The following is a 13,756-nucleotide window of genomic DNA, read 5'->3' as shown; positions in this document are numbered from 1 at the left end:
AATATAAACCATTTCACAGTCTTTTACTTCAAACCATTTCGTGAGTTTGCTAATTCTTTTTATTTCTTTTTTTTTTTAAAACGATTGTCTAGAAAGTTTTGGGTGTACCTCCTTTGGTTCAAACCCAAAATGGAAAACAATGAGTTTGAAAATAGTGATAATGAAACAAAAGCAAAAGAAAATTCATCCGATGAATCTAGTGATACAACTTATAAAAATCGATTTCGTTTTAAAAAAAATTCTATTCAAATAAAAAAAAATAGTTTATTAAAAATTAAAAATAAAAATAATAATTTAGAAGGAACAACAATAAATGACTCAACATTAAGTAACCCTGCCCAACCGAATAATAAGGATGATCAAATATCGTCTACCAAAAATAATGTAGTAACAAATACCATACCAAATGATGGGTTAGAAAATGATTCTATAAAAAAAAATGGAAAAGAATCACCAAATCAAAAAGCTAGTGTAGGATTTACCAAACTAGTATCTATACAACAAAAAAATATAAAGAATGCTGATGAAAATGTTAGAAGCCAAATAAAGAATGATATAAAAAAAGAAAAAAATGCGTTAATAAAAAGTAAGCAGTTTGATGAGTTAAATACAAACATCAAAAATGTTCATGAAAGTATTTCTAATCAAACTGTTAATAAAAAAAATGAAATTCATAAAAACTTTTTAAAAACTAAACAAAATTTAGTAAATAATAACACAAATCAAATTGATGCTCAAAATAATTCAACCGAAGTAACAAATTTTGATACAACAACGGACAAAAGTGATGAATCCCCTTTATCCCTCCTTAAGAAGCATGGGAAATTGGTAATTTTTCAAAAAAAAAAAATAAATAATGTTATTATATATGAATATATAATTAATTTCCCTAATTTTTTATAACCCTATTTGTTTAGATAAAATATATTAATGAAATACACATGACCAATTCAGAAGAAATCATAAATCTTCGAAACGAATTTTTAACTATAAAAAGCGATCTTAATAAAATAATGAACATAATAAGTGTTAGTCAAAAAGCTGTTTCATCTTTAAAATAACCAAAAAAAAGGAAACAAAATAATATGTGCATATTAAGATTCTCTATACATGACTAATGGACATGTACTGTTTTTATTTTCCCTACATATAAACACCGAATTTAGATAATTATTTTAAATTATTGTTAATATGTTCATCATTTTTTTTCTATAAAAAATTTGTATTAGTACTATTATTATATTTTTATTATTTTTTCATTTTCATCTCTTTCAATTATAATGAATAATACTAGATTAATCATATATGAAGAGCACATTTTCACTGAAAATAAATCTTTACAAATTTTTTTAAATTAAATATAAATTAAAAGTATACGAATATATATACTTCCATACATTTCTACTTATACATATATTTGCCTATGTGTTCTATTTATTAATTTGGTTTATTATTCCCCTTTTTATTTTTTCCTTTTTTTTCTTTTCAATTTTCCCTTCCTTTTTGTTTGCCAAACTCATGCATATACAAGTATAATGAACGGGAACCTATTTTACAAACAATTTGATATTTTAAAATGCCTAAACTTTAAAAACTTTTTTTTCGTAAATAAAAGAGGTGTTCTTCAATCAAAATTTCAAAAAAAAAATGAAACGTCTTACAATTTCCCATTCAAGGTACATCATTTTATTTATGAACAAATCAGATCACTTATGGCACAATACTATATTTTTAGCTATTTTATATTGCATGTACAGAAAAAAAAGTTTTCACCACTTTTTTTTTCCATTCTATATATTTCTTTAAATTCCAAAAATACTATATTAGGTGAGTAGAACTACCTCTGGAAACTTGCCAGTGTACACTAAGATAAGGAGACATGGCACAATAGTAACGACAGTTGTTCGCCATATTTATGGAGATATAAAGGTAGCTTAAATATACTAAATAAATCATGCACACACATTTCATTATATATACTTAGCATGTTCATGATTAGCTAGCTGTTGTATGACAATATTATATACATGCATATATATTATTTATTATAAGGTATTCAAAGAGCATTTAAGGAATATATGTGAAGCACCGGTCAGAGAACATATAGGATATATAGAAGTTAAGGGGCTACATACTATTAAAATAAAACAGTGGTTACAACATATAGGTTTTTGAAACGAACATGTTAATATGGAGTAATATGGGGTAATATGTGATAAAAATATATCTTTTATTTCCCTTTTACATTCTATATTATATTTTGACAATTTTTTACTTTTTTTTTAAAATATAAACTTTTTTTTTGTTACATACAAACTTATTTAATAAGCTTATTTTAATACCATTTATTTGAAAAAGAAATATGACCAATTCGAAAGTGTGCAAAATTAATAATTTCTCACTTTTTATTATTAATATAAAATCACCTGACTGGTCATAATTTTTGGAAAATTTATTATTTTTGTAATTTTTAATAAAATTAATCGCAAAGTTTGGAGAACAAGTTTTACCGATGAAAATACATTACGTAATAAAATGTGAAATAGTTCGTTAAAAAAAATTAATAAATTTAAAAAAGTATAAATAACAACAATGTTATTAATATGTAATAATGATATAGTTCTATATATAAATCATAACATGTAAAAACAATAATCTCCAAAATGTCTTGTTTTCCTCTTTTTGTATTTATCTCATTAACTTTTTTTATTTCATTTAATTTGAAAAAGATAACATTTTTTTCTCATGTAATAATCTGTTTAAACATGCGTCAGATTCTCCTCTTTGTCTTACAAAACCAGAAATTGCAAATGTTTCATTTTCACCAGTATATACTCCATTTTTATCAACCTGAACAAGCAAGGCAAATAAATTCATGTATATATAATATGTTCCTTAAAATATACATACACATACATATTTATTTCTATTTTCAAAAATTATAAAAGAAACACTACTAAACTATCATGTCATATTTCCACATCATTCAACTGGTGATACATAAAAACTAACATACATTTATATGCTTGTAAAATTCACAAACATATTTTTATGCATTTCTTACCATGCCAACATTTATTTGAACAGCTCCATGTTCTTTTGCTGGAATTAATCGAGAAGTGGCTGAGCACTTTCTTGGGATATAAATATCTACTAATACTTTTTGATCGTTAAACATTTTTTTAAAGTTTTATTATATTTGTATAAGGAAAAATGGAAAAATAATTCCAATAAAAATTATAAGAAATTGTAAATATGTTTCTTTTTTTATAAAAAAGCTAAAAATATTCTCTTTTTAATTTTAAGAGTATTTTTAAATAAAAAACTTTTTATACAATATTTTAATTTTTAATTATTGTTATTTTTTTTACTTAATATTTAAAAAATATTTTCTATATTTTTTTATTATTATTCCATAATAATTTTAAAATATGCGCATATTCATTTTTTATTATTTTTTCTTCTTGCAAGCTTTCAATAATAATACAAAATTCCTGTTGTGTATAGAAAAAATAATATATATTAATTTGGCAATAAACTAAACTGGGATAATTTTAAGAAACATATAAGAATATGCAGCATATAGAGAATTAAGTATATGCATAGCAATATAAAACCGTTTGACTTCCCATATATATATGTACAATTTAAAATGAGGCTGGTAGAAAAATATGAAAAAATATTTTGCCCTTCATTCCCCTTTCCCCTTTCCCCTAAAATTGCCTATGCCCTTATTAACGCACGATGGGTACTATAATTTGCTACTTTTTTTACAGACAAAAATAAACTAAAAAATAATTTTTATATAATACAATTTAAAGAAATATTATATTTCCTTTTATTAAAAATTATCATAATTAAATTTTACAAATTTATAAATAATTATTTTTTATATTAATTAATAAAATATTATGGGAAATATATTTTCCCCCTTCACAATTGCAACATTTTTTTCTTTCATCCTGTTCAAATGGGAATAAAGGAAAAAAAAAAAAGGAAAACAAATATATTCCATATATTATACATATTCTATTTTTTTGAAAATATAACTATATCAAATTCTTTACTATATAATTCTCTACTTATCTCCAAATTTTATATAAATGAAAAAAAAAGTACTACCATTACTGAACAAGTTAAGAAGTTTTAACTATTCCATGAAAAATTCAAACAAAAATTCGAATAAATTTTCAAAAGGTATATAACATGTGCTAATATATTTTCTTTTTTCCTCAACAAATATTGCTAATAACTTAAAAATAAAAAAAAAAATTAGTAAAAACATGTTTTATACAATTGTAAAGACCTTTTTTTACTAACACACAAAAAAATCCCATAAAAAATACAAGCACAATTTTATTTACCCCTTTTCTCTTATTAAATAGAATAAGAATTGGCACATATCATTGTATCATTTTTCTACATTTGTATATTCATTTTTTTTTAAAATATCTCAAACCCCAAATATTTGAAAAACCAATGGATGAATTTCCATTTCCTTCGTCACTCGATTTTTCCCATTTAAATAAAATTCTTTCAAGTAAAAAATAAAATTAAAAATAGTTATATATATTAAATTATGATTATTTAAAATGTTCATTTATTAATGAATTTATTATTTCCCTTTTTTTAAGATAAGACATTATATGAAGAAAAGGGGTTTCTTTTACCTGAACTTTTAGAAAATGGGTATAAAGGCTATTTCGGAAAAATATGTATAATTGGGGGGAATGAAATTTATTCTGGAGCCCCATTTTTATCAGCTATAAGTACATTAAGATTAGGAGCTGATTTATGTTTTGTTTTATCTACAAAAGAATGTAGCATACATTTAAAAAGTTATAGTCCTGAATTAATTGTCTATCCATATTTATACACAAATAAATCCCCAAAAGAAAATGATAAATATCAGGATTTAGAAAAATCTATAGAGTATATATCAAATAGAATTGATAGTTGTGTTATTGGTCCCGGACTTGGATTAATAGACAAAGAAACAGAAAACTGTTTAAAATTTATTATTAATAAATTTATAAAATCTAATATATTTTTAATATTAGATGCTGATATTATTCAGTTTATTATTACTAATGATGATATATTTAATCTTATAAAAAATTACAACAAATGTATATTTACTCCAAATAAAAATGAATTTAAAAAAATGATATATTTTTTAACAGAAAATAAACATTTACAATTTAACCATCTCGATACAAATCAAATAATATTATATGCTCATCAAATAATCAAACTATTTAACGGACCTAAAATATTAGTAAAAGGCTTTCATGACATTTTCGTATCAAAAAAATACTTTTTTATTTCATCAGTTCAAAATCAGTCACTTAAACGTTTAGCAGGCCTAGGCGATATACTGGTATAGTTTCCTCCATACTATTCACTTCGTTTATCATTCCTTCTTTTCTTTTTTATTTCATTTATTTTCCTTCTTATTACTTTAGACGGGGCTTTTGGCTGTATTCCTTGCCTGGGCATCTAAAAAAAAAGATGTACTTCCCCCTGAAATTAAAGACAAATTATTAATTAACAATTTATGTGAATATTCCGAATATTTAGATGCCCTTTCTGCTTTCAATGCATCCTATTTACTCAAATATATTTGCAAAGAAACTTTCAAAAAATTTCACATCGGTCTTATTGCCACAGATGTCATAAATACTATTCCATTATATTTCCAACAAGTTTATTGTGATGGCACAAAGAAAAAAGACGGATCTAAATAATGCTAATATTTATCATGTACAATGGCACGAAATTATGCCACATATTTTTCACCTTTTTACTGCTGATTTGTAACGCCTCTTACTAACCTCACCGACCTTTATAATGCAAAAAATCCAACTATATTGATTTAAAAAATATACACAAAAAAATGTCATCAATGACAAATTAACAAATGCTCAAAATGTGTAAAGAAAAAGACACCTAATTTAAGTAAAATTAATGAAAAAATTTTTAATAATTCCGAAAAAGTTTTACTAAACAAAACAAATAATAATTGAGAAACATAAAAATAGCGGAAAGCTGGAAAGAATTACACATCATGCAAATAAAAAAAAATCATAAAATTATTTTTAAAAAAGTTTTAATTAGCTAACTGACTAGCCAAATAGCTATAATCGCTTAAATAAAAAAAAAAAATTTTTTTTTTTTTCATGAATTAGCTAACTATAGAAAATGTCATCAAATCTTCATGAGGCAAATTATATTGATAAAGCGTTTCTTCTGCTTCTTTTTTTTTGTACCATTTTGGAAATGTGTAATGCTCATAAACAGTAGAATTATATTCAGTAGATCTAGTCATAGAAATTGTATCATCATTTGTTTTAATTTCTATAGACCCACCAATAGGAATTGTTTGAAATCGAATTGAAAGATTAAGTAATAATTTTTTCCAAGATTTTGGTAACCTTTTAGAATTTTTTAATATTAATGCTCTTTTATATCTATTATAAGTAGATAAATATAATTTTTTTTGTTGATACATATGTTTTATATAATTTTTATCAATGTCTGAATAAAATAAACTTAAATTATTAGAAAAAATTGAATGAAAACTTTCTGTGTATTCATTATAATCTTTTGAAGACGCAGGATAAAAATATTCCTTTAAATCTTCTAAATCATCAATATCATTATTATCTAAATTTACATTTTTTATCATATATTTTTTTAAAATTTCCATTTTTTTTTTTTCAAATGTGAGGTTTGAATTTCTCAACGTATTTAACCCAACTCCTAATAAGGCAGCTTCTAAATCATCTCGGGGTTGTAAAAATTCTTCAGCAGAAAGACGAAAAGTTCCCCAATGTACACCAATAGCTATTTCAGCTCGTATATCCCTCCAAATTTTTACAGATTCCCATGGATGGATATGATGATATTTTAGTGAATTGTTTGGTTCGTATGCTCCAATCGATATAGCAGCAAAATCAAATGGTCCATGCAATCTTCCTATTTTCTTAAACTCTTCAAAATCATCTTTTAAATATGCAGTATCACCAGAAAAATAAAATTTCGATTTTGGGCCCTTCAATATTAATGAACCCCATAATGTTTGATTAATATCACTTAAATCCCCTTTTCTACCTGACCAATGTAATGCTGGAGCATAAATAATTTTATATTTATACACATCTTTATCATTTTTTTTACTTTTCCATAATCCATCTTTACAAGTAAATTGATTATTATTTATCCAGCATGATACCCATCTTTCATCACCCCAAGATAATTCAAAAATTTTATCAGGCTTACAACCTTCTTGTATAAAAAATGAAGTAGTTCCCTCAGGAACATACCACATAACATCTTTAAATTTTTTTAATTTACATAAAATTCTTACATCTTCTTCCATAATATGATCATTATGATTGTGTGAAATAAAAACAGCATGTAAATCTTCAGGAAGATTAGAAATATTACATGGCGATTTAGATATTCTTTCTCCTAATCCTCCCATTATTTTTATATTTGCCCAATTTATTAATGATCTTGCAATTCCTTTAAGACTTAGTAATTCAATTTTAAAAACTGGGTCTACTAATATTTTAAATCCATCAACAACAGCTAAACCTGTTGCATGCCCTAACCATGTATAATGTATTCCATAAAAATTGGGTTCTTTATTTTTATTATTTTTGTACAAACGTTGAGGCAAATCAGATTTTATAAACTTAGGAGTTAAAACAGGCATATCTTTTTTTAAAATTATTTCATTCACCTTTTGGGCTTTTCTATGGTTTTTAAACCATGTAAATAAAAATCCATAAAACTTTGCATTTTCAATAATTTTTTCAGCATCATCCTGAGTTATTACATCCCAAGGATATATATATTCTTTATCAATTTTTATGGCTTTTGTTAAACTATGAGGAGTTATAGCTTGCTTTAAAAAACTACGAAAATAGACATACCATTCTGTAGACAAAGATCTCTGATTTACAGAATAATTTAAACTTGTATTTCTTAAATATTTCATATTTTCTAAATACACACTAATAAAATTATTATCAATAACTTCACTTCCTAATACACTTTTTAAATATATTGTATTTCGACTTTTGGGATTTTTTATATATATAAAATTATCATCTAAATTGTCATCATAAGTATCATCATAAATATCATTATCGATTGAGCCACGAATTAAATATTTAAAAAAATTACTACATTGTCTTATATATTTATTCAAATTATAATAGTTTGGATTTTCCCATTTTTCGCTTTCAGCAAAAGTTTCTACAATTTCATCCCAATTATACCAAATATCTATAAAGCGGTTACGAACTATATTTAATAATATAAGAATAGTAATAAAGGATATAATATTAAGACTCCTTTTTTGGTTTTTAGTAAGATTACATTTTTTAAAATTGAAGAAAATTATTTTCTTCCTTTCTGCTATTTTATTTTTAAGCCATTCTTTACACGATATATCTACATTATCATGAAAATCACAAACATCAGACTTCTCATTCTTTTTCTTATTTTCATCTTTTTGAATTTTCGGATTATTTAAATTTGGATTAGCCATATTTTATGCTTAAAAATTTTTTTCATTCTTCATTTTGAAGCATGTCTACTTTTCCATCATATAAAATAAAAACAATTTTAAAAAAGCATAATCAGCCAATATGATTGTCAAGTCATACATATAAACATATGTGCATACACTTTTGTGTTAAATGTTTTAAAGAAATACAGCAAGCTGCTTTATTTCTCGCTGATATCCTTGTTCTGTCGTTTTTAATTTTGAAAAGTTATCATGTTCTTTAAAATAAATTCAAAGCGTTTTTTTTTAATTTAAAAATGCGATTACTAGCATAATAAAAAATATATACACATAAATGCTTACACTCTTTTTACAGCATAAAAAATTAATAATCGAAAATATACATCGCATTTATATATATTATAGAATACATTTCCGATTTTTTTTATAATTTAAAAAAAATAAAAAATGAAAATAATAATTATTTAATAAAATATAAGAACTATTGGACAAATTACAAAAAAATGGAAAGAGTGTATGATTACACACAAATTAAATATTCATTTTTTTTTTTAATTATATTTATATAGAAAATTTCGAAATACTATAATTATATTTCCATACTATTTAAATATGTTTTATTTTTATATATTTTGTAGTATAGGTTATTTTCTCGATTTAATTTTTTGTCCCTATTTATTTATGCACATTATATTGCATGTTAATACACATTTGGGGATATGTCATTTGATAGTGGTTATTATATTTTTGTTTTATTTTGGTTATTTCTTTTTTTTTTTTTTTAAATTATATTTTTTTATTTTATCAGTTTTGTTTTGTAATTAATTTGTATTAATTCAACAATTCGCATGAATATACTATATTATATAACCAACAAGTGGAGAATAAAATTGAGAAATACCATAATGTAAATGTATGGTAAATTCAATGAAATAAAAATTTTAAAAAATGAAAAATATATTAAAAAAGGAACTTATATAAATATATATTTTACACAATTTAAATTTTATTTCAAAAAAAAAATATTTTTTGTTCATATTTTACAAAGAGAGAAAAAAAGGTGTGTGCACGGCTAAAAATACTGTTACGTCTTTAAATATTATTTTTATTTTCCTCAAAAAATACATTAAACAATAGTATGTAAATAGCTATTTTGTAGTCCTAACATAGTCATAATAATTATCCAATTCTTTTTCTTCTTTTTTATAATTATTTTCTTGTATAATAGCACTCTCTGCTTCCACCTGTTCTATTCTCCTTATTTGATTTTTTATTTTTTCTTTTACTAGCCACTCATCATTTTCTACAACGGCTAGTTGGCTAGCTAAAATGAAATACAAAATAAAAAATATATATTTACAATTTATATTTACGTATATGCACACACAAATCTTTCTAATTTACATGACCATATATGCTTATGCCATTTTTATGATACAATTACGGATTTATTTTTTATTTGTTTATAAATACACATTTGGGGTTTATCTTTTGCTTACTCTCAATTTCTTCTTTTATTTTCAAATAAATATCGAGAAAACATTTTTCTTCATAAACTATCATAGACTTTAAATTCGAAAACATTGATTTTGTCTCATAAAAGTGTTTAAGATATTTTGTAAAATTACTTGTTACTGCTTTACATATATAATATATCATATATTTAGTACTCTACAAAAAAAATATCAATTCGTTTTACACAAGTTATGAATATAAGACCAATTTTAATAGCTCTGCATGATATATGATATAGAAATATATTTAAGTATATATGCTTATGTTAATATTATTTCGAGGAATTAAATTTTTTGATATACATACCATGTATTCCTTTTTGTCTAAACCATTTTTTTGAATTTCTATCCAGAAACCCATTAAAACTTCAAGCAATGATTTATTCTTTTTTGTATAATTTTTAACTAAATCCAAATTATCATCTTTTTCAATACACTGAAACAGCAATTGTACTACCTATACATTGTTTCCATAAATAAAGAAAAATATAAAGTCTTATTACTGTTTTAGAATTTATTTTAACGTGCATATTTGAAAATAAACAAAACACTACATATAGTTTGATTTATTTAAGCTGAACTAATTAAGAAATATTTTTTTAGAAAATGCAAAACACATGTGTCATACCACTGTTTTTATTCTTATGGTGCTCCTTTTAAATATTCTTAGCAAATTATCTAAGGTATTATTTTTTAAAAATAATTTAAAATTATACAAGTTATTTAATAAAGACATGCTTAAAAATTTCAAAAATATTAAATAATATAATTCATTTTGAAGCATAAATTGTTTGTCTTTCAATTCTTTAATAATAACATAATTAATATAAGAAGAAATAGGGTCTGCTTTGATTTCTTCTGATTGTAAATTATTTTTTATATATAAATATAAAATTCCAAAATAATATACCTTTAATAAGTTTCGTATTTCTTTTTTTTTAATATTTTTTAAATTCTCATTTTTATCTAATTTACAATAATTATTATGAACAAGCAATATAAATTCTTTTGTAAAACACATTTTTATTAGTTCCTCATTATTAAAACTAACATAAAATATCACCTCTAAATGTTTGGAATATACATATATATGTTGGTCTTCATTACTAATATTCTTAGTTTCTTCCATTTTTATCATTATGCTATCTATAATTTCGTTTACTATTTTTTTTTTCTCTTCTAAATACCCACTAAAATCGTAATTCCCTATTTCTTTTAAGATATCACCACACACCAAATGTAGCGATTTTTTTTCACCTGACATTTAAGAAAAAAAAATATGAACAAGTCAGCAGAATTGTAACCAAATACAAAATGTGTGCATACCTTTATTGGAAATATAAGCATTTACGAATATACAAAATTATACATATACACAAATTATTTCTCAATATAAATGCATTTTTCGTCGTTTTAATCATACCATCAAGGATCGGAATGTCATGACATAAAAAATTCAAAGAAAATTTTATAATATTTTTTATCAATTTTATACACTCATTTTTTGTTTCCCCTACTTCGCTTGATATGCTATATTTCAACATACTCTTAATCTCTTTATTCTCTTTCATTCCAGAAGGATCGATACAACTGTCTATATTTATTTCGGAAAATGGACAAAGTAAAAGTTTCATGACAATTCTTAAAATACAAAATAAAATACAAAGAAAATCGTCCATAAAATTATCAAAATTTTCTATTTTTCCATTTTTAAACACGCAAATATTTTCTATACAACCTATTACATTATTTAAATTATGAACAAATGACATATCCTGAACATGTAATATTTTTTTTTTAAAGCCAAGTAGGAATAAATGAATGTAGCTATTTTTATTTTGTATTATATAAAATATCAATTTTAACAAACTTATGCAAGTTAAATTGGGACTGCCCTCTTTTATTTTTATCAAAATTTTCTCTAAAATATTATTAACATAATCAAGCTCATTTTTATTTACTAAAAAGGTTATATTGCCCTTTTGGTTTCTTATAACAATATTTATAATTATTTCAATAAAAAAATAGTGCTTATTATTAATATTATCATTATTTAGAAATATTTGAGAATTAAATAATTCTATAATTCCACAATTAATTATATCATCATCAAATTCTTTATGTCTTGATAATATAAGTAAAATATAAATGATATATTTATCTGATTGATCATAATTTAAATATAAATTTACTAAACTGTCTATTATTTTTCCTTTTGATATTAACATTAAATATAGATCTTTATAGTAGTTCGATTCTATCATTCTACAAAAATAGAAAAAATAAAAATAAATTATAATAAAAAAAAAAAGTAAATCGGGAAGATAAAATTTTATACTAGTCTCACCTTAATGCATATACTAAGAAATTTGTCAAATGATTTACAATTGCCATAACTAAATTTTGTACTCTTTCATTAGTTAATTTTGAAAAGCTCGATTCTGTTTTTGTATTTTTTAAATAGGAACTCAAGTCAAGAATATAGAAAAAATATAATTCAATTTGCTCAATATATTGAGGATCATGCTTTAATTTTACATTTATAAATCGATTGCACATATTTTCTATATGTATAAATATCATTTTTTCAAAAAAAGCATTTTCATTTTCCTCTTTAAACTTAGTTATAATTAGCTTTAAAAAATTATTTAAATTTGTAATTTCTTTATATCCAAAACATTTATATGTTTTATAAAAATGTAATAAAAAATTAATGATACATTTTTTATTATCATCGGCTATATTTATTATATTTTCTCTTTCTACAATATCACAAATAAGTTCGAAATTCATTTCAATTGGTTGGGTTATAAGCACATTATTGTTTTCAACATTTTCTACATTTTCTGTATTTTCTACATTTTCTACATTTTCTGCATTTTCTACATTTTCTGTATTTTCTACATTTTCTGTATTTTCTACATTTTCTACATTTTCTGCATTTTCTACATTTTCTGCATTTTCTACATTTTCTGTATTTTCTACATTTTCTGTATTTTCTACATTTTCTACATTTTCTGCATTTTCTACATTTTCTGCATTTTCTACATTTTCTACATTTTCTGCATTTTCTACATTTTCTCCATTGATTATTTCCATTTTTTTAGACAATTTTAATTTTTCTCTATATCTTTCAAATATGATATACACCTTTATTTATCTACTTAAGTGTAGACAAAATAATAAAAAAAAATTATAAACATACTAATAAATTTTACAAACTTATTAATAGAATAAATAAATTGTCTCTTAAAAAAATTATTAAAATTTTTTTTCAAAAAATAAAAGTATGAATACTGATCCATAATGTGAACATACGCAAGCTCTATAGGCTCCGATATTTACTGACTTAACATAATTATAAATATGCATATAATAATTATTATTTTATTTATTGAATAAATTAAAAAGATAAACATAAGAAATAAGTGAAGATATGGCTATTCATAAAAAAAATAATCCTAAATATATATGTCTATCAAATAAGTATTACATCATATGTTTTAATATTTAAATGTGTATGATATCAAAAGTTAAGAAATTCGCGAAATAAATATATCAAAAAAAAAATCAATATTATTATGCCGTCTTCTTTTATCTCTCTACTTAGTTTATTCTTTTTTTTTTGTGAAAAATATAATAAAGTAATTTACTAAATAACCATTTTTTTATGACCTACAATTTTCCATTAATAAGAGATAAA

At 22.7% G+C, this 13,756-nt stretch overlaps 6 protein-coding genes across 6 annotated transcripts; 3 read left to right on the top strand and 3 right to left on the bottom strand.

Annotated features, from left to right (window-relative positions):
• Positions 1 to 129: 129 nt before the first annotated feature.
• PVVCY_0904250 (conserved Plasmodium protein, unknown function) lies at positions 130 to 1,061 on the top strand (the record flags this gene model as incomplete). The annotated part of the gene is made up of 2 exons (XM_008626763.1): positions 130 to 828; positions 918 to 1,061. 2 exons carry the CDS (start codon positions 130 to 132, stop codon positions 1,059 to 1,061), a joined length of 843 nt encoding a protein of 280 aa, XP_008624985.1.
• A 474-nt stretch (positions 1,062 to 1,535) lies between these two features.
• On the top strand, positions 1,536 to 2,175 carry PVVCY_0904240 (mitochondrial large subunit ribosomal protein, putative; the record flags this gene model as incomplete). The annotated part of the gene is made up of 3 exons (XM_008626762.1): positions 1,536 to 1,676; positions 1,828 to 1,929; positions 2,053 to 2,175. The coding sequence occupies 3 exons, from the start codon at positions 1,536 to 1,538 to the stop codon at positions 2,173 to 2,175; spliced, it is 366 nt and encodes a 121-aa protein (XP_008624984.1).
• Positions 2,176 to 2,715: 540 nt separating this feature from the next.
• Positions 2,716 to 3,178, bottom strand: PVVCY_0904230 (40S ribosomal protein S21, putative; the record flags this gene model as incomplete). The annotated part of the gene is made up of 2 exons (XM_008626761.1): positions 2,716 to 2,850; positions 3,065 to 3,178. 2 exons carry the CDS (start codon positions 3,176 to 3,178, stop codon positions 2,716 to 2,718), a joined length of 249 nt encoding a protein of 82 aa, XP_008624983.1.
• Positions 3,179 to 4,479: 1,301 nt separating this feature from the next.
• PVVCY_0904220 (ATP-dependent (S)-NAD(P)H-hydrate dehydratase, putative) lies at positions 4,480 to 5,747 on the top strand (the record flags this gene model as incomplete). The annotated part of the gene is made up of 3 exons (XM_008626760.1): positions 4,480 to 4,540; positions 4,635 to 5,380; positions 5,466 to 5,747. The coding sequence occupies 3 exons, from the start codon at positions 4,480 to 4,482 to the stop codon at positions 5,745 to 5,747; spliced, it is 1,089 nt and encodes a 362-aa protein (XP_008624982.1).
• A 437-nt stretch (positions 5,748 to 6,184) lies between these two features.
• PVVCY_0904210 (conserved Plasmodium protein, unknown function) lies at positions 6,185 to 8,560 on the bottom strand (the record flags this gene model as incomplete). The annotated part of the gene is made up of 1 exon (XM_008626759.1): positions 6,185 to 8,560. The coding sequence occupies one exon, from the start codon at positions 8,558 to 8,560 to the stop codon at positions 6,185 to 6,187; it is 2,376 nt and encodes a 791-aa protein (XP_008624981.1).
• Positions 8,561 to 9,687: 1,127 nt separating this feature from the next.
• On the bottom strand, positions 9,688 to 13,152 carry PVVCY_0904200 (conserved Plasmodium protein, unknown function; the record flags this gene model as incomplete). Its single annotated transcript, XM_037634367.1, has 6 exons — positions 9,688 to 9,863; positions 10,039 to 10,210; positions 10,361 to 10,510; positions 10,682 to 11,310; positions 11,477 to 12,318; positions 12,401 to 13,152. 6 exons carry the CDS (start codon positions 13,150 to 13,152, stop codon positions 9,688 to 9,690), a joined length of 2,721 nt encoding a protein of 906 aa, XP_037490469.1.
• Positions 13,153 to 13,756: the final 604 nt, after the last annotated feature.

Source organism: Plasmodium vinckei (genome assembly GCF_900681995.1).
Source record: "Plasmodium vinckei vinckei genome assembly, chromosome: PVVCY_09".
NCBI classification, from domain to species: Eukaryota; Apicomplexa; class Aconoidasida; order Haemosporida; family Plasmodiidae; genus Plasmodium; species Plasmodium vinckei.
The sequence above is the reverse complement of the archived record's forward strand: the minus strand, read 5'-3'. Positions and strand labels throughout refer to the sequence as shown.